At 41.8% G+C, this 23,258-nt stretch overlaps 2 protein-coding genes across 2 annotated transcripts in view; both read left to right on the forward strand.

Annotated features, from left to right (window-relative positions):
* The first annotated feature begins 335 nt into the window (after positions 1-335).
* On the forward strand, positions 336-19,955 carry LOC111961975 (long-chain fatty acid transport protein 6). The gene is made up of 10 exons (XM_023984693.2): positions 336-908; positions 2,230-2,433; positions 4,541-4,699; positions 6,465-6,589; positions 7,539-7,733; positions 9,658-9,748; positions 10,291-10,489; positions 16,349-16,446; positions 17,487-17,617; positions 18,014-19,955. The coding sequence occupies exons 1-10, from the start codon at positions 365-367 to the stop codon at positions 18,188-18,190; spliced, it is 1,923 nt and encodes a 640-aa protein (XP_023840461.1). The 5' UTR covers positions 336-364; the 3' UTR covers positions 18,191-19,955.
* A 993-nt stretch (positions 19,956-20,948) lies between these two features.
* Positions 20,949-23,258, forward strand: part of LOC111960927 (fibrillin-2-like) — a 45,476-nt gene continuing 43,166 nt past the window's right edge. The window contains exons 1-2 of the mRNA XM_023983085.1: positions 20,949-21,475; positions 22,038-22,120. Of these exons, the coding sequence (XP_023838853.1) occupies positions 21,291-21,475; positions 22,038-22,120 (268 nt within the window). The 5' untranslated portion in view covers positions 20,949-21,290. The remainder of the gene's footprint in view (positions 21,476-22,037; positions 22,121-23,258) is intronic.

Consider the following 23,258-nt stretch of genomic DNA (forward strand, 5'->3'; position numbering starts at 1 on the left):
CTTGCCGGCTTGGGGATTTGAACCAGCAACCTTTACGGTTACAGGCCCAACACTCTTAAGCACTAGGGCCAACTGCCTTAGACCTATAGGTCCTGAATTAGTATTAACTGTTCTTATCTACAATTAGAACATGTTTCCCTGACATACAGTCCCTGACTTGTATTATATTTATAAGAGCTATAACACATACAATATGCATATCCTAAACCTGGCCATAACAAATGAGGAAAACCAAAACGTGCACCCCGGGGGCCAGGACCGAGTTTGGGAAACCCTGTTGTAGGCTACATGTTTTGCGCAATGGGGAAAGTGATGTCCTTGGGCATGCGCGGTAGCATGTGCATACTAGACGCATTTAAATCTTATGGTAAACATCTCCGAACGTTTACCAGCTGACATTCTTTGGAGAGCGCACGTAAAGATGATGGTATGGGTAACATGGATGTTTACTACATTTGCCGCAGGACTTTTTGCAATTCTGGTATTCCAAAGGATGAATTACCCATTGTTTTGGGTGGATTTGATTTATTACCTAAACCTTCGGAAGGTTGGAAAGGCGTTGAAGTATCGTATGCAGAGAGGAGTCATCACTTACCTCGACAGCTTTCTTTATCAGGCAAAGAAGATGCCTGACAAGGCTTTCATAGTGTTTGAGGGTCAAACGCTAACTTACCAGGACGTTGATAAAAGAAGCAACCAATTTGCTAAAGTTTTCAGAACAGAAGGTGGCTTGAAGAAGGGTGATATTGTCGCTCTTCTGATGAGCAATGAGCCTGATTTTATTTGTGTGTGGTTCGGACTCAGTAAACTGGGCTGCGAGGTCGCTTTCCTCAATTTCAATATCAAATCCAAATCGCTCCTATATTGTTTTGAAAGTTGTGGAGCGAAATCGCTTGTCGTAGGCGCAGGTAATTATTGCTGTCAATCAAGATAGTGTCAAAAAGTGTTACGTATTTGACGTATGTCTACTTGCATTTTCAGAATATGTAACAAGTACAAACATATGCACGACGTCTTGCATGATTTGGGCATGTTGATTCACGTTCACATTTGAATGCCATAACTTCATATTAGGAGTGGAAACATTGCATAATTACTACAATGTTTTTGAATGTTGGTAAAGCTGCATGGTTTGATGTAACGCGCTGTTCGCAACTGCGTTGCGTATCAATGTGCACTGGTGGTTGTAAATATATTTTTTTATAATAATGAGGGTGATACTGTAATCTGATGGTCAATGTAGGCTGTTGTATTCAAACACCTGTGGACACATAGGGATACCGTTAGTATACATACATACATACATACATACATACATACATACATACATACATACATACATACATACATACATACATACATACATACACATCTCCTGAATGTGAAACGGGTCTTCATAGCATTTCATGGACAATGATTTATATTGAATAGAACCTTTATTCCCAGTTGAGCACATAGTAATATAAAATATTTTTATTTTACAGATTTACAGTTAGTTCATTGCGAGAGGCCAAAGTTCTTCTGAGCATTGCAAAGGATAACTAGATTAAGTTAGTATGCATAGAAAAGACTTGGGTTTCTATTCATAGTACCAAAACACTTACAAGTGTACACTGTGCAACAAACAATCAGCCACCATAGCATGTCGTCCTGCACGTTATTGCTCAAATAAGAGATTGAAAGGCATTGAGCAATTTATCCATACTCTCCCAGTTTTTCTTAAATGTACTATATTCAAAATATTCTAGTCTTCTTATTCAAAAGAGGCTTTTCACATCATGCTCATGACATTTGTAGAGGTCAATCTCTCTATGTACTATAATCTCACGGCAGGAATGAAATATTTAAAGTGTATGCACGACTAAGGCCCTTACTCAATTCAACTGGCTTTAAGTTTGGTTTGAATAATGTCATATGTGAACGAGGGTAGGTCTTTTTTGTATCTTATTTTTGATGTCATATATTTTAGTTTGTAGCAGCAGGGAATGTACTGTATATTTCCAAATAGCGCCTTTACAAGTAATCCCCAACTAGGGGTGCAACATTTTGGTAACGCTCCCAGGTTCTCCAGAAGTCCTGGTTGGCGGATTCTGTATGTCCTGTTTATTCCCTCCTGGTTCCTGGAATCTTCTGACCAGGATTTCTGAAAACATGGGAATTTTGGTAAAAGTTACTGGAATTTTGCAACCCTACTCCAAACATTCACTTTTAGTTTTTTCTCTCACACAGATTTGGTGAGTTCACTGGGCGAGGTGTTACCCTCCCTAAAGGAGAATGCCATTGAGGTGTGGGTCACGGACATTGGCTGCCCTCATGAAGGGGTCAACACGTTACTGGACAAGGTGGAGCAGGCCTCAGACATGGCCTTACCTGACTGTCCTAGAGCTGACCTCATGTCCAACTTCCTGTTCATCTTCACATCAGGAACAACCGGTAGTACACTAATCCTTACAACAACAAAAAATAGATTTTCTTTAAAGGTATTTGTCGATTTTTTTTTTTGAACAGATAGAGGGATATAGACAGGTTGTATCAAAGAGCAGTAGACCTCTGCTGAAACTATAGATGCATTACCACCAGACCAACCAGGCCACAGTAGTACGCTATTCTGATACGGTCAACTTCATATCAGGAAGAACGGGTACAGTCGACTCCAATAGATGCTGTGGAACGCTTACACTAAACTATAGCACTGGCCGCTTAAAAAATGATTTAGAGAATGTATTTCATTTATATGGCTTGGAGTTGGCATCCTCCAGAGGCGACAGTAACCATAAATAAAATTAAAATAATTAAAAACTGGAATCTGAAAATTCTATTTGCAATTGTATTGTAAATGTTTTATATATTTTGATGTCGACTTGACTTGAATATGCATGCGGGGCCATTACTCCATATCATAAACATTGGTCTCAAGGCAAAAGGTGAATGGATGGGAATTTGCATAGATACGGAAACATAGATACGGAAAATAAAATCATTTGCCTAGATATCAATGCAAACGTTTGCATGAAGACGGAAACTAGCCTACAGCTATTACCAGAGACCATAAGGGAAGATAACCTAAATGTCTGTCTGCCAATACCCTACGATAGAGGTCTGAGAAGGGAAAATAGCTATGGGTACCCTATTGCACTAGGTTGAAAACAGTTCTTCCACGCCGAAAGGCTCAAGTCAGCAGCATGTCTATTAAGCCGGACAGATTTCTCTCATTTATTCCGAGCTGGCACCACACGCTCACTTTTTAACAGCTCTGGTCAACACCAATATAAGGAGTGGTTTTCCTAGCCAACCCGGGTTCCCAAGGAGAGTTGTAATTCACAGTGTCTGAAACAACTTTATTTTACTGAGAAGGAAATGTGCTTCAAATTGATATCAAGCTAGCTTTTTCTTCTTTTTTCTTCTTTTTCTTCTAGTACTGGTGAATTTGTGCTAAATGTGTATAAATGGTTGCCAATGCCCCTTCCTTACCAGGGGTTTTCCATGGCTTTACCGGGACAGGGCTTTACCAGGGCTCTGTGCAGTAGTAAAACAAGACCCACACCCTGTTAAAAGAGACGGGCCACTTCCAAGAATGTTGCTGAACCTTGACCTTTACAGTAGACTTCATAAAAGAGACATCAGAGGCCTTAAGGTAAATTGTAATTTGGTGTGGACCTAGAAGTCAGAGAGGGACTACCTGGACTTGTCCAATAAGAAACAGTCATTTTAGTTTTCCGTTGCAAAATGTTAAAAAAAAACTGTTTTTGCAGTTTGCGGCTTTGTCACATTGGATGAAGCCAATCTCTTCTGATGAAACATTGTTCATGTCCAAATTGTTATCATTTCATTGTGCTATAACTGGTTGAGCGAGGGTGGCAGCTAGCCGGGCAGGGCGGCGACGGGTGTCGGCCGGCCGGGTAGGGCGGCGACGGGGGCAGGGCGGCGACGGGGGTCGGCTGGCCGGGCAGGGTGGCGGCTAGCCCACAAGGCAGCGGTGGCAAGCCTAGTGGTTAGAGCATTGGGCCCATAATCGAAAGGTTGCTCGTTCAGATCCCTGAGCCGAAAGGTGTTAGAAATCTGTTGATCTGCCCTTATTACTCCACAGGGTTACTGTCAGGAATGACTGGTCCCTGGCTGTGACCCCACTCTCTCAGGGCGAGTTGGGATATGCAGTGAAACAGGACAGATATAAGCACCTCCTGTTTGACCTTTGTCCAACCAATGCTGCACTCTATTCTCATACGTTCAGTCAAGTTTTGTTCATGCAGATACAATAAACATAACTGTTGGTGCTGTGTGCCTTTGGCAGTTCGAGGGAAAAGCTTTTAAACTCTTCAGTAGAAATCAATGATGTCATAATATGAGAATGTTTAATGTCACGTGGCCGTTACGAGTGGTGTAGTTTTCATCCGCTCCGTGGTGTTTTCCCATTGGTACAGATCTATGATCAACTTCCCCTCCCTCAATCCTATCCTTAACCATTAGTGGGGAGAATGCAACACGGACACAAGATCAGCGTCTCTCGAGGCATCTTCACTGTACTCTTTTTGTCTTTCAGGACTTCCTAAGGCAGCCCGGGTGGGACATCTCAAAGCCGTGATGTGCATGGCCTTCCTTCGTCTGTGCGGGGCCCGTTCGGATGACAACATTTACATCACTCTGCCCCTATACCACATGACCGCCTCTCTTCTGGGTATTGGTGGATGCATACAGCTTGGTGAAGAATACTTTTCAATACGTTCTTTCTCCTGATACGTTGACGCCACAGCTTGTCATCAGAAGTCACACTAAACAGGACTAAAAAAAATGATGTCATTGAATTGAGACTGGTAAACTGTATTGCACTTTAAATTAGAGTTCCCTTAGCAGACGTGACTGTACTCGTAGCAGAGGTTGTGTCACTAGCTCAGTAGACTACAGTGCATACGCAGAGTAATAAACTGCACCTATTCTAGGTTCCATAACAGACATGGGTTCAGATAATGAACTATTACAACTGTTTGCTTTAGCCTGCCTGAATTGCCAGGTGGGAGGGGTTTGCACTTCTGAGACTTTTCTATTGGTTTCATTGCAGTCGGCAAGTTCAATCAAGCACGTATACAGTGTTTGCTCTCTCTCTCTCTCTCTCTCTCTACTATATATATATAGTATTTTAACCCAGGTTGGCTCCCCATATCTGTTGCCACATATACATTAGCGTACAGATTAGTGGTTCCCAAATGACAGGCCTCTTCCTGCTGTTCCTGCTTTTGGGTTGGGTTGCCTGCCAGCTCCTCCCAGGTCATGACTTCAAAACAAGGTTTTGTCTGGATGATCACGAGCGCAGTCCAAAAAAAAGTTCTGAGTTCTAGAACCAAAGGAAGTCCAGAACTACCCCGGTCAAGGTTCCTATCTTCTCAACGGGGATCGTTTGACTGGTTCCTAGCTGGCTAACTAGATTTCCCACAGTTTAATTTTAGCATGGAGGGAAAAGATGTGGCAGTGGGGGAATCTGACAAAAGTCGCACAATTCCTGGAAGTGCAACCATACATACCCGTGTGTTGTAGATTCCGGGGTTAGGATATGGTAGCAGAAAACCAAAAGTATCATGGGTGTCTATATTGTCATAGGGTTAGGCACTTCAACATGATGTCATAGTCTCATTTCAACGGTAGTAAATACAGTGTAGGACTCCTAAATGTGCCGTCCAGCTGCCCACCCGAAACAAAGGTCCTATCAAAGAGAGAGATGAGATGAGGAATATGTTGAAACGCATGTTAAAACGCATGACGAATATGCTAAAACGCATGTTAAAACGCATGACGAATATAAAAACGCTTGACGAATATGTTTAAACGCATGCCGGATATGTTAAAACGCATGTTAAAATGCATGACGGATATGTTAAAACGCATGTTAAAACGCATGACGGATATGTTAAAACGCATGTTAAAACGCATGACGGATATGTTAAAACGCATGTTAAAAGGCGTGACGAATATGTTAAAACGCATGTTAAAACGCATGACGGATATGTTAAAACGCATGTTAAAACGCATGACGGATATGTTAAAACGCATGTTAAAACGCATGACGGGTATGTTAAAACGCATGTTAAAAGGCGTGACGAATATGTTAAAACGCATGTTAAAACGCATGACGGATATGTTAAAACGCGTGATGAGTATGTTAAAACGTGTGATGAGTATGTTAAAACGCATGACGAATATGCTAAAACACATGTTAAAACACATGACGAATATCAAAACGCTTGATGAGTATGTTAAAACGCATGACGAATATGCTAAAACGCATGTTAAAACACATGCCGAATATGTTAAAACGCGTTGCGAATATGTTAAAACACATGATCACTGTTGGTGGGGGATGGATTATCTAATTTACAAACTTCAAGTTAAATAAAGAAACTTTTTTATTTGTATTGTTATGGTGACTAATGTAACGTTACTCTAACATGTCTTTTCTTATGTTGTGTTTCCAGGGGCAACGTGCATATTGAAAAAGAAGTTTTCTGCCAGTCAATTTTGGAAAGACTGCGTGAAACATAACGTGACCGTATTTCAATACGTCGGAGAGCTCTGTCGCTACCTGGTCAACCAAACTGCGGTAAGACGTTATATTCATCACTCTGGTTCGTCTTGGCTCTGTCGCTACCTGGTCAACCAACCTGCGGTAAGACGTTATATTCATCACTCTGGTTCGTCTTGGCTCTGTCGCTACCTGGTCAACCCAACCTGCGGTAAGACGTTATATTCATCACTCTGGTTCGTCTTGGCTCACTGTCGCTACCTGGTCAAACCAACCTGCGGTAAGACGTTATATTCATCACTCTGGTTCGTCTTGGCTCTGTCGCTACCTGGTCACCAACCTGCGGTAAGACGTTATATTCTCACTCTGGTTCGTCTTGGCTCTGTCGCTACCTGGTCAACCAACCTGCGGTAAGACGTTATATTCATCCCTCTGGTTCGTCTTGGCTCTGTCGCTACCTGTAACCAACCTGCCGGTAAACGTTTATATTCATACTCGGTTCGTCTTTGGCTTGTCGCTACCTAGGTCAACCAACTGCGGTAAGACGTTATATTCATCACTCTGGTTCGTCTTGGCTCTGTCGCTACCTGGTCAACCAACCTGCGGTAAGACGTTATATTCATCACTCTGGTTCGTCTTGGCTTTTTCCACTCACTTTTCACAAGTTATTTAGTTAAATTAGTAGGCCCGAGTGAGAAGATTTGCGATTGACTCTGGCCGTGAACGCCACCATGTACTAGCCCAGTGCTCTTCAAATCCTGCTCGTGGAGACACCGCTGAGTTTGTGCTGGGCTAGGACAAAAGCCTGCACACCCTGTGGGTCTCCAGGACAAGGATGAAAGACATGACTTCTATAATATCACAGTACACTACTAGTATATTGTAGGTCCTACAGGGTAAAACCTCAAGTTGACTTTACAAGTAACTACACAGTAATAACCAGTGTAACAGCGTTCTAGTTACATAGCTGCTTTGTAATTACTCAGTAATAGATTATGAGTTTTTTTGTGTTATCTGTTTTCTGTAGGTCCCTGAGGAGAGTGCCCACAAAGTGCGTGTTGCAGCAGGGAGTGGTCTGAGGGCAGATGTCTGGAGGGAGTTTGCCAGACGCTTTGGGAAGATCAATGTCCGGGAAGCCTACGGTTTAACTGAGGCCAGCATTGGCTTTGTCAACTACACCAATGAAATAGGACCCATCGGAAGGGCGGGCTACTTCAACAAGGTCAGGCATGGAGCACTTTGTTTTGTAGTTCACTGGGATAGGCTTAGATCACTTAGATACACAAACGATAAAACTCGCAGACCTGCTACGCTGGACGTAGAACTTTTACAGCGAGTGAGACGCTCTTGTTCATGTCACCCTTTCCTGTAGTCAACGACCAGAAGCGCCCTCTTTGTCCTCATGGGTGGAGTTGTATTCATATATTTCATCATAAACACATATTATTATTTTTTAAAAGACAACGAAAATCTGGTGTTTCTCTGTCAAACAGTTTTTGTTTTAGTTCAGTCTTCTGTGATGTATATAAAGTGTAATATTGGGATCCAAATTCAAAATGTAATACATTTCAACTCTATATCTGACATGGTACAGGTGTCTTTGTTTTATCAGCCCATAACCATGTGTGTGTGAGGTGTATACTTTGGATTCAAAGTAGATTTGTTTAAGACTACCCAGAAGCACTCTGTGTGACCCTGATTTAACCCACTCAGTAAAAGGTTAAATTAAATCTGGGCGTAAGCAGCGGCTCCATGAGGTGCAGGCTACTCACTGTAAATTACTCTGGTTCTTTTATGTCTATTATGTCTACGTGGCTTGCGCTCTGCTCACGCCGGCGAAAAGCTCTGCGGACAGTTTTGCGCTGTTTTACCCCAGGGCCGCACTGTTTTACCCCAGGGCCGCACTGTTTTACCCCAGGGCCGCACTGTTTTACCCCAGGGCCGCACTGTTTTACCCCAAGGGCCGCATGTTTTACCCCAGGGCCCGCACTGTTTTACCCCAGGGCCCGCACTGTTTTACCCCAGGGCCGCACTGTTTTACCCCAGGGCCGCACTGTTTTACCCAGGGCCGCACTGTTTTTACCCCAGGGCCGCACTGTTTTACCCCAGGGCCGCACTGTTTTACCCCAGGGCCGCACTGTTTTACCCCAGGGCCGCACTGTTTTACCCCAGGGCCGCACTGTTTTACCCCAGGGCCGCACTGTTTTTTACCCCAGGGGCCCGCACTGTTTTACCCAGGGCCGCACTGTTTTACCCCCCAGGGCCGCACTGTTTTACCCCAGGGCCGCACTGTTTTACCCCAGGGCCGCACTGTTTTACCCAGGGCCGCACTGTTTTACCCCCCAGGGCCGCACTGTTTTACCCCAAGGGCCGCACTGTTATACCCAGGGCCGCACTGTTTTACCCCAGGGCCGCACTGTTTTACCCCAGGGCCGCACTGTTTTACCCCAGGGCCGCACTGTTTTACCCCAGGGCCGCACTGTTTACCCGAGGGCCGTACACAGACCTTTTGGGGGGCAGGTGCACAAACTCATTCAGCAGTTATGATTTAGATAGTTGAATTACATAAAAGCAATAGATGTAATTAAATAACACGTATTACAGTGGGTTCAGAACAACGACAAAAACGACATACTTTAGCGAATGGAAGGGCAACGGGGCATGTGCTCTGGCCCGGTGCCTGGTTTTCCAGACACCCCAGTGTAGCTCCTCTGTCATTCGGTCTGAAAGGTCGTATCTGACCACATGTGTCTGTGTGTTTCCATAAAAGGCCGGGCCAGAGTATTGTGAAGTAGAGTAATCCAGAATGTCTTGTTGGTTTTTAGTTGTAGAGATTTAACTTCTGCTAAATGGAACAGAAGCGTGGCGCACACAGAGATTGATGCACACAGAGATTGATGCACACAGAGATTGATGCACACAGAGATTGATGCACACAGAGATTGATGCGCTGTTGATTCATGTTTTCTCTTCATGTTTCTCCAACTAAAAACCAACAGCATAATCTGTATTATCAACAGTGTGTCGGCCTCTCTGTGCGCGTCGGCCTCTCTGTGCGCGTCGGCCTCTCCTGTGTATCTTTTATCCTCCTAATACTGATTATTTCTAGCCCCTCCTTTTACACTTTTTGTTTCATTGTTATGCAGCTTAATATGCCCTTTGAGTTCTTGAGTTGTGATCCCCAAACATATGAGCCGATACGGACCGACTCAGGACGATGTGTCAAAGCAAATAAAGGTAAGCAAAGGTTTTCTAAAATAGGATAATTTCTGATGATGCCTCTTGTGCACTATTTGATTTACTGCTTCATAGAATTCCATTGATGTGTGTGTGTGCATAAATGCATGTCTGATTGACTGGGTTTGAACCAAGATCCCACTGAGCTAAAGGCTCGGGATGGGTTCAGAGATTTATAAACGGGCTAACAGATATGTATGAAAAATACCCTCAAATAAAAGGTTACATTCTGTACTGTCGCCTCATATATTTTTTATTTTCATACATATATATATATATGAGGCGACAGTCGTTTTATTATCCCGAGCCTTTAGCTCAGTGGGATCTTGGTTCAAACCCAGTAAATATATAATATATATTATAATAATATATAAACATATATATATTTATTATTATTATTATTAAGGGAACACTTAAACAACACAATGTAACTCCAAGTCAATCACACMTCTGTGAAATCAAACTGTCCACTTAGGAAGCAACACTGATATACACCTGAGCAGTGTGTATATATATATAAACCTGCCTGTTTGTGTCCGCAGGAGAGACGGGCCTCCTGGTGGCCCCGGTGTCGGTCATGAATCCTTTCCTGGGGTACGCTGGGAATACGCTTCAGTCAGAGAAGAAGCTCCTCAGGGACGTGTTCAATGAGGGAGACGTGTACTTTAACACCGGAGACCTCATGCTTCAGGACCACAGAGACTTTGTCTACTTCCGTGACCGTATCGGAGATACCTTCAGGTAAAGTGGAAGTAGCCTATGCAGTATTTCTCAACTGATTTTTTTAAAGATAGTTCAGTGCTTATCAGACGTGCCTTTCAAAGTACTTGTTTTCTTTCAAATATATTAAAATGTTGGATTGACCTAGGTCGGTGGGGGTTTGGGTCTTTTGGTAATATTAGAATGACGTATTGCATTAATTCCATTGGCCCAGTATTTGAAAGAAAACAAAACACTGTTTGATTGCAGCTGCTTACAGTCTCCTTATTTATTCATTTGCATAGTGAAGCTAAAACGTTTAATTTGACTCTATAATCCAGCATTTCGAATGAAAGATTTGAGGGTATTTTCACAATGTTTTACCGTTTAGAAATGAATGCACTTTATGTATCTAGTCCCCCATTTTGAAGGTGTCATAGGTATTTGGACAAATTCACTTACGTATAGTGTATTAAAAGTAGTGAAAAGTTTAGTATTTGGTTCCGTGTTCCTAGTACGCAATGACAACATCAAGCTTGTGACTGCATTTGCAGTTTGTTTTGGTTGTGTTTCAGATTATTTATTACCCAATAGAAATGAATGGTAAATAATGTAATGTGTAACATTCTCACAATCATTATTCAGGATTCATTTGTGATTATCTGTAATCATGGTAGCATCCACATTAATGTAGAAGTGTTCAGAACAATTTTTTATTTACAATAAAAGTGACTCCAAAATAACACAACATTAATTACCATTTCATTTCTGTTGGGCACAATATAATCTGAAACACAAACAACAAGTGCATCCAACAAATTTGGACTAGATACATTCATTTCTAAACGATAAAACAGATATATGAAAATACCCTCAAATAAAAGGTGACATTCTGTACTGTCTCCTCATATTAAACATTTTATCTCAAATCCAAAATGCCAGAGTGTAGAGCCAAATTTTAAAAGTTGTAGCTTCACTGTCCAAATAATAAGTAGGGGACTGTATATATTCTCAGTACATTTTGGGGTTGAAGTATAAACAGTGTATCTCTGCAACCAATGGTGTGGGATGTGGGCAGATCTCCAACATAAGATCATGTACAAATGTCCCTCCTTGTGGTGGGCCGGGTACATGCATTGGTGCGGCCGGCTTCCGGGTTAAGCGAGTAGTGTGTCGAGAAGCAGTGCGGCTTGTTTCGGAGGACGCATGGCTCTCTACCTTCGACCTCTCCAGAGTCCGTACAGGAGTTGCGGCGATGGGACAAGACTGTAACTACCAATTGGGGAGAAAAAGGGGTAAAAGTAACCAAGCTTTAAAAGAGTCTGAATATTACAGCATACAGTATCTATCATTTACCGTTTACATATGTGGCATCACCATCACCATGAGTCATTCCTCATTTTGTCTTCATCCACTGAGCTTAAATTTCCAAAGTGATCAGCACGGGTCGTCCCCCTCTGTTGTTTCTCTCCATTCAAGCGTTCAATTGCTCAGGCATTCATCACAATGGCAGCCTTGCACGATGTCCCTGTTGTCCTTTAGTAGCTTCCCCTCAAGTCATGCAAATGAGCTCCTGAACCGAGGGAGACCCCACAGAGAATCAGGCACTGTTTGTCCCCTCCTTACTCTCCAGACTGGGTTCAAATACTATTTGAAATCATTTTAAATATGATAGCCAGGCTTAATTGAGCTTGCCTGACCCAATGGAACCAATAGACTAACCGCAAAGTGCACTTTGATCATCTGGCTCTCAAGGCAGTCGAAGGCAAAACGCTTCAAAGTATTTGAAAGATTCCTAATAGTTTTTGAACCCAGGTCTGTTCCTCTACTCCTTCGCTTGAACTCTCTGGCATTTTGGTGGAAGCTCTGGCTTGAGCCTAATCCAAGTTGGCAAAACAGTGGCCAAGGGAAAGGCCCTTTTCCCCCCCTTTTCACCTCTGCCATTCCACGGTCCATTCACAAAATCCAGCAGAGTGACGCAAGGCCCTCCTCCAAGAGCGGACGAGGGGGAATGCCTTTCAACCAGACCTGGGCTCAAACACTATTTGAAATCTTTAAATTACTTTGAGTGTTTGCTTTAGCCTTCCTGGAGGGAGGGGTTTGCAGTTTTGGGAGTTTTCTATTGATTCCATTGCAGTCGGCAAGCTCAATCAAACACATAGTATATATTATATGTGTATATATATATATATACTATGTGTTTGATTGAGCTATGATTGAGCTATATATATATATATACAGTGGGGAGAACAAGTATTTGATACACTGCCGATTTTGCAGGTTTTCCTACTTACAAAGCATGTAGAGGTCTGTAATTTTTATCATAGGTACACTTCAACTGTGAGAGACGGAATCTAAAACAAAAATCCAGAAAATCACATTGTATGATTTTTAAGTAATTAATTTTCCTTTTATTGCATGCAATAAGTATTTGATCACCTACCAACCAGTAAGAATTCCGGCTCTCACAGACCTGTTAGTTTTTCTTTAAGAAGCCCTCCTGTTCTCCACTCATTACCTGTATTAACTGCACCTGTTTGAACTCGTTACCTGTATAAAAGACACCTGTCCACACACTAAATCAAACAGACTCCAACCTCTCACAATGGCCAGACCAGAGAGCTGTATAAGGACATCAGGGATAAAATTGTAGATATGCAACGGCTGGGATGGGCTACAGGACAATAGGCAAGCAGCTTGGTGAGAAGGCAACAACTGTTGGCGCAATTATAGAAAATGGAAGAGTTCAAGATGACGGTCAATCACCCTCGGTCTGGGGCTCCATGCAGATCTCACCTCGTGGGGCATCATGATCATGAGGAAGGTGAGTTATCAGCCCAGAACTACACGGCAGGACCTGGTCAATGACCTGAGAGAGCTGGGACCACAGTCTCAAAGAAAACCATTAGAAACACACTACACCGTCATGGATTCAAATCCTGCAGCGCACGCAAGGTCCACCTGCTCAAGCCAGCGCATGTCCAGGCCCGTCTGAAGTTTGCCATGACCATCTGGATGATCCAGAGGAGGAATGGGAGAAGGTCATGTGGTCTGATGAGACAAAAATAGAGCTTTTTGGTCTAAACTCCACTCGCCGTGTTTGGAGGAAGAGAAGGATGAGTACAACCCAAGAACACCATCCCAACCGTGAAGCATGGAGGTGGAAACATCATTCTTTGGGGATGCTTTTCTGCAAAGGGTACAGGATGACTGCACCGTATTGAGGGAGGATGGATGGGGCCATGTATCGCGAGATCTTGGCCAACAACCTCCTTCCCTCAGTAAGAGCATTGAAGATGGGTCGTGGCTGGGTCTTCAGCATGACAACGACCGAAACACACAGCCAGGGCAACTAAGGAGTGGCGCCGTAAGAAGCATCTCAAGGTCCTGGAGTGGCCTAGCCAGTCCTCAGACCTGAACCCAATAGAAAATCTTTGGAGGGAGCTGAAAGTCCGTATTGCCCAGCGACAGCCGAAACCTGAAGGATCTGGAGAAGATCTGTATGGAGGAGTGGGCCAAAATCCCGCTGCATTGGTGCAAACCTGGTCAAGAACTACAGGAAACGTATGATCTCTGTAATTGCAAACTAAGGTTTCTGTACCAAATATTAAGATCTGCTTTTCTGATGTATCAAATACTTATGTATGCAATAAAATGCAAATTAATTACTTAAAAATCATACAATGTGATTTTCTGGATTTTTGTTTTAGATTCCGTCTCTCATAGTTGAAGTGTACCCATGATAGAAATTACAGACCTCTACATGCTTGTAAGTAGGAAACCTGCAAAATCGGCAGTGTATCAAATACTTGTTCTCCCCCACTGTATATATTTGAACCCGGTCTGCTGTTAAGTTCCGAGTGCTACACTCCACGTAAAATCAAGACCCCCCCCCCCCCCCACCTCCCTCACCCACCATTCCCGATGCCACAGTTCCGGATGGGGTCGACCAAGGGCTCACATGATAGCGGCAAAAGCTTCTGTCGGTTGTCCCCATGTCACAATGCCATCGCTTGTCTTCCCGTTCCTCTGCACTTTGGCACAATTTGGTGTATTTCCCAAGTACCCAAGTGTGACGCAGGACTGGGCAATGATCCACAAAACTGCTTTGTTGCTACCTTGAAGACTGCAAGTCTTTTGGTGATTGTGGTTTTGTGTGCACGTTTGTGCCGTGGTCACCCCTAACAATTTTATAAGTATTTGTCTGGCAAAATAATGCAGAGAATTGTTATTTTATTTGATTAGGCAAGTCAGTTAAGAACACATTCTTATTTACAATGACGGCCTAGGAACAGTGGGCACTTATTCAGGGACAGAATGACCTTGTCAGGTCGGGGATTCGATCTAGCAACCTTTTGGTTACTGGCCCAACGCTCTAACCACTAGTCTACCTGCCGCCCCAGAATTGGGACGTTAAGTTTCTTAACCTGTAAAATAGTCTGATGTAAATTATTATTTAAAAGTGAATGGCGTTGGTATTATCAATGGTTGGAATCTCAAAATGTATTTTAGAAGGCATACAGTATTGCGGACTTTACTCAGTTAAGTTGTATTAAAGGGATAGTCCACCTAAACTCTTTTATTACATGTTTCCGTACCTTGAAAGTAATCCCTTAATTWAGTGCCAATATTTCCAATTGATTTGAGATTGAGGCCAGATTGATGTCATGGAATATGGACTTAATGCCACTTGATGAAGGTTTGAGGAACTTTACGTTTATTATAATTTTTCTTCCCCAATTGGTAGTTTACAGTCTTGTCCCATTGCTGCAACTCCCGTACGGACTCGGCAGAGGCGAAGGTCATTTGTGCACCGCCTCATGTGTCTCCCGATCGCGGTCGGCTGCGATACAGCCCGGGACCGAACCCGGATCTGTAGTGACTCCTCAAGCACTGCCTTAGATGCAGTGCCTTAGACCACTGCGCCACTCGGGAGGCCATTTTTGATTCTTCTAAAATCAGGTGAATTCTCTGTTAGTTCACCATAACTGGAGATCTGCGTTTAAATGTACAGGATGTACAGCTCGCCCTGTGGAAGATCATGCTTTGGCATACAGAATGTAACAGTGGAAGGTGAATTATGGGTAACACCTTCTTTGAGTCACCTTTTTATAACGCATTATGAATGCACTTTTAGTAAATCCCTATAATGCATCGTAAGACCTTGCTTTAAACATTCATAATAGCACACAGCTCATTTTGGCAGCCTGTATAAATATCAATGCTTATTGCATTAAACACAGGTGGTGATATGAGTAAAACATGCTATAAGCATTCATTATAGCTCATGGTTCTTTAGAAGAGAAGCATAAATTCCTGTTATGTATTTATAATGCATGGCCAAAATGTGGCTCTAAAGAACATGTTACTGAATTATTTTGATATTTTACAGTAGAATTGACAATGCAGAATCTGCATGGATGTCTGATGGTCTTACTGTTAGCTAGCTGAAATCACTTTCAGGGTGAGGTTTCCTCTCACCTCAACTCCTGTCTCTGACTGCGCCCTCCTGTCTGTCTTTCAGTTGAGGATGCTTGCAGTTGTACCTTGTATCTATACTTATCTGTTGCTGCCATCTGGTGTTTAAAATAGATAGGCAGGCTGAAAGGACTATGACTTGTAAATATGTTATTTGATTAAATGTATTGTTGCACAAATCTAGGTAAATAATTCAATATATGCAGTAGATTAATATATATTAAATGTCATTTATTGTTGCATCCCTGAAAAAAGTTAGATGAKTAAATGTTGACGTCTATCTAAAAAAGAATTATGCCAGCATTCTCTCTCACTCATACCCATCATGCTGGCTGTTGCATTGCGAGCATTCAAGACACCAACAAAAATGTGCTGAAATATTTCTGCATATCGTGAATTAAATAACTGATTTCTTCCTCCTAGGTGGAAAGGAGAGAATGTGGCCACCACAGAAGTTTCAGAGATTCTCGGAAGTTTGGATTTCCTGCAGGAAGTGAACGTCTATGGTGTTACTGTGCCAGGTCAATGTCCTTTCTGACATCATTCATATGTCTATGGTGTTACTGGGCCAAGTCATAGTTCTCGCTGACATCATTAGTAGAAATAAGTTGATTATTATATATATWTTTTTTTTTATGGTGCAGAGCAATATTGGACCTAGTTGAAAATGTTTGCCTAATATAACTTCAGTTTAGTATAATCATTATTGTAGAACCATTTTAGCACCTTTTCTTGGCAAATGAATATGCAGGCCAAAATGTCTCACTACAAAACGATATAGGGCAGCAGCTAGCCTAGCGGTTAAGAGCATTGGACCAATAACCGAAAGGTTGCTAGTTCGAATCCCCCAGCCGACTAGGTTAAAAAAAAATCTGTCAACGTGCACTTGAGCAAAGCACTTAACCCTGGTTCATCTTGTAAGATGCTCTAGATAAGTGTCTGCTAAATTATATAAATGTTTATTCAATTCATACATGCTTAGTACCCCCGTCTTACAATGCGTTGCAACCGCATGATATAACGTTACCTAATTAGTTTTATAAAATTGCCTCGGCCCACATTGTCAACTGTACTGATTGGTGAAGATAGGGTCACATGACATTTTGGTGAAAAACATTAAACAACATGTATATAACATTTAAAAGTAGCCTTGACGGCCTCATAGGAGCAGGATGTACAAGTACACCCCCAGGAAACTAGTCAATCACAAGGCCTTAGGCGGCAGGTAGCCTAGTGGTTAGAGCATTGGATTAGTAACCGAAAGGTTGCAAGATCGAATCCCCGAGCTGACAAGGTAAACATCTGTTGTTCTGCCCCTGTTAACCCACTGTTCCTAGGCTATTGAAAATAAGAATTTGTTCTTAACTGACTTGACTAGTTTAAATTGAAAAAATCTCCTTAATGCTGAGTGCCAAGCAGAGACACATTGGGTCCCATTTGTACGGTCTTTGGTGTGACTCGGTCAGTGCTCAAACTCCCAACCTTTCAATCTCAAGACAGACACCCTAACCACGAGGCCACTGAGTTGGCCTGTAACATTATCCTTATTGTTTATATACAGGTTATGAAGGCAGAGCAGGTATGGCAGCCGTCGTCCTAAAGATGGACCAAAAGCTGGATGGTAAAAAACTCTACAACCATTTGGTCCAAAGTCTCCCCGCTTACTCGTGGCCCTGGTTTCTACGGATCCAGGTAAGACAATCCTGAAACCACATGTGTCCATTCAGGGAAAAATTATCCCCACACAAAACTGAAACTTATTTTAAAAACGTAATGAGTGACTACTTATAATGAACTGTGTGAGATTTTATACATAACGTTAATATACGGTTGGTACTGGAGTGTACCACCGTAATATGGATAAATCAATTAAATAGTTTGTTCTTGTCTTTGCAGAAACTGTATTGAAACCATGCTATAAATACATACATTCAATACAATAATCTTAAATGAATAGTTWAAAAAATTCACAATAGAAAGAACGATCCCTTCAACTCTAACCAAACATTTTTTATATCACATAAGCGCATTTAGAATTTAAACCCCCTGACCCTTTTCAACATAAACTTTGTCCTTTGTCTTCCATAGACATCCATTGATGTGACCGAGACCTTCAAGCAGCAGAAGAGGAAGTTGGTGCTGGAGGGCTTCAGCCCTGACGCCGTCCAGGAGTCCCTGTATTTCTTGGACCTATCCCAGAGAGACTACGTCCCACTCACTCAGTCTCTGCATGATGACATTGTCTCCGGGAAGATACGGCTCTAGGCTGTTGAGTCAGTTCAGCAGGACTAAACAGAAAGGTGTATTTCTGATTTTATAACAGGTTTATATACAGTACTGTTTAAAGGTGTTATTTACCCAGGAAGCCTCACTGACTGACTGTGTACTGTGCGTCTGATTTTCAGCCACGTTTTTTTTTTCTCTTTCTTTGAATTTTAGTTTCCATTAAGGGATTATACAATATGGTCATTTTTATCAGATGCTTTTATTCAAAGCAGCTTACAGTTAGCACCTGTATACAGTAAGACTGAGCCATCCGAGCCAGCAAAACCACATAGTTTACCTAAACGTTAATACCTCAYAAGTGGTCCAAAAAGAGTCCATATTTTGCACCGTCCATTGTGTACTATGTACTGCTAGATGGTACATTAGGAGAATATGCAGGCCTCAATCTAACATGAAATGGAAAGGTTGACAACATCAAATTCTATCTAATTGAATTTAAATGTAATTTAATTGTATGTCCTTTGTGGCATCACATGCTGATCCGCATACCACGTTTCAGTCAGCACGTGCTACAGCGGGTTAACCCCTAAAGCTTGACTCATTTATGACCTGCAATGGTCTTTTCCTGTCCACAACTATGGGCCTTAATTATATCCCCAAATTAAGACTGAGTTTTTCCTGGTCAAGTCACATGGTCATGAACAACTTCCAGCCATAAGTATGATTTACAAAGCTATTAAATTATGGTAATGAAATAATGATTTGAAGACATGCAACTGGTTTTATCAAGTGTGACCACAGTGATTTAGTTCTTATCAATGGCAAATGTAATTTAACCTTTACTTAACCCAGAAAAAAACGAGTTGTACCTGAGCAGGAAATGCGAAACTAACCCAGATAATCCCACCATTTTAATCCATAGACCTTTCAGGAACTATAGCTTGTTTTCTATACATTTAGACCTTTCAGGAACTAGCTGCTTTTGCATTACTACCATGTGACATTTTGAATAATGACCGTACATATTGTATGTGTGCCCTGGATAACGTGGTTTATTTTGTGTTTATGATTAGGAATTAGATTATTGCATAGATTTTATGTGAATATATTTTGTGTGTTTTTTATATATATATATATATATATGTGTATATGTATATGTATATATATATATGTATATATGTATATATATATATATATATATATGACAATTTGTTTTGCGGTTATGAAGATAATGTCATAACAGCACACTGGCGACTCACTTACAGTGAATTGCTACGACTCTAGACGTACATATCTGCATCCTGACATTCCTGAAAGTGCATATTAACCGACAGAAGGAACATTTTAGTTTAGGCTTAAGGGTTAAAAAATTTATTCAGGTTACGTTTAGGTTAAATTAATATTAAGGTTAGGTTTAGGGAGAGGGTTAAGGTTAGGTATCGTTTCAGTGATGGATAGGGAAAGGCATCAAAGTTGACTTTGGGTTAGCCTACTACCGTCCGCCACCATACATTTTCTGATGGATGTAAATATATACAGCCATTCTTCAGGCCTTTTTATGTTTTGATTCCAACACATATCTCTAGTCATCCTAAATGTGGTGTTATAACATGTACTCTTGTCAAACAACATTACATTCCCATTCCCTTTGTTTTTGAGACCGTGCTAGGACATAATCTGTCTGTTATCATCTTAAAAATTACACCCTTTTTTTTAAAAGTGATGTCTGACCCAGATTGATAAAAAAGTATGTGCATTATAACATTCCTTTCAGTTGAAATAAACCATACTATTTCCATTGCAATGTGTGCCTGTGTGTGTGTCTTGCTATTTCACTCCTTTGTAAGTGTGGCTTTTACCTGATAATACACATGCTTGCATTATATTCATATCGCCAGGCTGGGGACGAGATTATATTCAAAGTATTTATTTCTAAAGTAATATACTTTCCTATATGTAATTGTGCCACGCCACCACAAGGGGGCACTAAAATACCCTATTTTCTACCTGTGTAGTATTTGAAAACAGATTACTGAACGTCACTTCCGTACACTGACACCGAGTCGCCYTACTGACAACCATATCACTAATTTGTGTTAAATATAGCCAGAGAGGATGTAAGATWAAACATTAAACATGTCCAAACAAATAGCGGAGTCATTAATTAACATGTCTTCCGGATTGCCACACAGGAAATACCGAGATATAGCGGTACTTTAATTTCAGATGCCGGGGGGGACCAAACAACCTGCATGAGAGATGAGGAAATTACAGATGACACTACAGAAGAGCATGTGAAGAGCTGCTCGTTAAAAATACTGTGTAGCGCAAGACTATCTATTTGTCCAATAACATTATGTTTAAATGCATATAACTGAGAATACTGTATGTTTACGTTGTAATTAATTAACTTCATTTAAACCAATTACATTTACAACTCATTATTTATAAACTGTGGMCTAAATTGTAATGTCAAACCATTATTATTCATGCTGCAAATAAAACACATTATCAATCTACTTGGATAGTGACTTTAATTAGAGATTGTCTTTAGTAGCCAACGAATAACAGGCCATTACAACCCAGAAACAAATCAGTGAAAATGTTTTCTCTGTCTTTTTTTAGATATTGTTTTCATAATAAAACACAAATTTCTGCATATCAATAACTTTATTTGTAATGGTGTCTTCTCTTCACATATTCTGTCAACTTGTGTGTGTTGAATGCAACAGCTTGTAGCTGTCAACTGAAGAAAAGCATGTCACCAGTCGTTAGGCACGTGAAGTGTATTCTCAAGAGACGGCTGAAATCAGTCACAAGAGGGTCTGTCTCTTGGGCTATAGAGACAGTGGTGTATGTCAATACACCTCAGTTGAAATCTGTGTCTGCTTCTCAGTCAGACCTCCTCTGTGTCGTTCCCGCTGTGACATTACCGGACCGTCTTTGAAACTCAAGAGGCAACACGACATTTTTCGTTCTAAACTTTATTTTTTGTGTTACGCTTTATTTTAACTTCATGTATTTGTAGGTATAGGTGATAGTGGAAAATGCGCTCTGTGTAGCCATTCTTGAGATTCATTCCAACGGATTAAATAACAACACATTTACATTGGAAAATTAGACAAAAAGTTTGTTTAGGATGTGGACCAAGAGGATTCTTTCGTGCTTGGTTGGACTGGTGGCGTTGACGGGTTTTCTAGTGGTTAAAGTAACAGGACAAGACCCTCCAACGCTCGGGGGGAAAACGCTTCTCAAGGTGGATGGAGATCAGACGGCTGCCTCAAATCGAGTGAGGAGAAGAGGAAAACAGGAATCACTACGAGGGTAAGAATAACAGAATTTGAAGTTGAAAGAAAATATGATTCCTCTACTGTCCCATCAGTGCTCAGACTCACCTCAAAGTAACGTTTGTTGACAATACAAAAAATAAAATTATTTAATTAGCAGTATAGATTGTTTGTTGATGTTATGAACTGATGAAGGTAGAAATCCTACCCACCAAAAAAAAAGCCATACCAATTTCAAATGTCATGACATTGTCAAAATACCAATGTCACACAAACGCAACACGAGTAGAATTGAATGTTAAGTATTCGTCTTTTCATCTGAGATAAATATGCAATATGAGTGGGGAATAATTGAAGAAATCAATTAATAAAATGTATGTATCTCTTGACATCGACATCTCTTTTTATTCTAAGTAGAGAAGATGAGTTTTGTCGCTCTCTTGTGACCACCATTTATTCTCAACGATCACCCCATGCATTTCAAATTAAAACGCTTGRGTGAAATAGATTCCTAACTAACCATTGTTCATTTCCGCAGTTCCTAATCAAGTATGATTATTTACAGCAATGTGTTGTCGTTTCTAACTCCTTCCCTACAGGCCCAATGTGTGTGGATCACGTTTCCACTCCTACTGTTGTCCAGGCTGGAAAACCTTGCCCGGGGGCAACCAGTGTATCGTGCGTAAGTAGTACAGCAGATGGTGACGATAATAAAAGTATCGCTGTGTTGAGTTGGTCTCTAGGAAATATGTTTTTGTTGCATAGGGCTCAGTTGACCATTGACCAATAGGATGTGCTAATTCACATGTCTCATATAACTGTGAAGTACTGTTTCTGGGTTATTGCATGTGTCTTACACAATAATTTACAAATTCATAACAAAAGCCAAAGAGCTAATGCATTGAATGATTTCAGAATATTGATTCTACGTTTAGGAAAAAGCTTTCTCCCATGCAATACATGTTCCCGATGTTAGGCCTACATGTTTCTTTAAATACCAATCCTTTAATTATTGGTGTGTCATTATGCCCTAAAGCCATGCTTTGCACCTGTAAAGATACCAAATAATTTTTGGATAATAAACCATTTTCACTGTACTTATACGTAACATGAAATGAGAGCAGAAACATCTCTGACAACAGCAAGTAAACTCCTCATCTAATTAGTCACATAGTGCACCTTATTAGCATATCCCTTCCCTGGGACTTCCTCCAGCTCCTCCTGGGGGCTCAGCTTGGCCCGCCTTCCCTGGGACTTCTTCCAGCTCCTCCTGGGGGCTCAGCTTGGCCCTCCCTTCCCTGTGACTTCCTCCAGCTCCTCCTGGGGGCTCAGCTTGGCCCTCCCTTCCCTGGGACTTCCTCCAGCTCCTCCTGGGGGCTCAGCTTGGCCCGGTAACTTGGCCGGTCACAACAGCAAGAGCAAGGTGTTAGATATGCCCAGAACTCTCCTGTGGTGTCGAGGGGGTCATGCCCAGAGTTCTCCTGTAGTGTCCAGGGGGTCATGCCCAGAGTTCTCCTGTNAGGGGGTCATGCCCAGAGTTCTCCTGTAGTGTCCAGGGGGTCATGCCCAGAGTTCTCCTGTAGTGTCCAGGGGTTCATGCCCAGAGTTCTCCTGTAGTGTCCAGGGGGTCATGCCCAGAGTTCTCCTGTAGTGTCCAGGGGGTCATGCCCAGAGTTCTCCTGTAGTGTCCAGGGGTTCATGCCCAGAGTTCTCCTGTGGTGTCCAGGGGGTCATGCCCAGAGTTCTCCTGAGGTGTCCAGGGGGTCATGCCCAAACTCTCCTGAGGTGTCCAGGGGGTCATGCCCAGATTCTCCTGTAGT

This window comes from Salvelinus sp. IW2-2015, linkage group LG4q.1:29 (genome assembly GCF_002910315.2).
Source record: "Salvelinus sp. IW2-2015 linkage group LG4q.1:29, ASM291031v2, whole genome shotgun sequence".
Lineage (NCBI taxonomy): Eukaryota > Metazoa > Chordata > Actinopteri > Salmoniformes > Salmonidae > Salvelinus > Salvelinus sp. IW2-2015.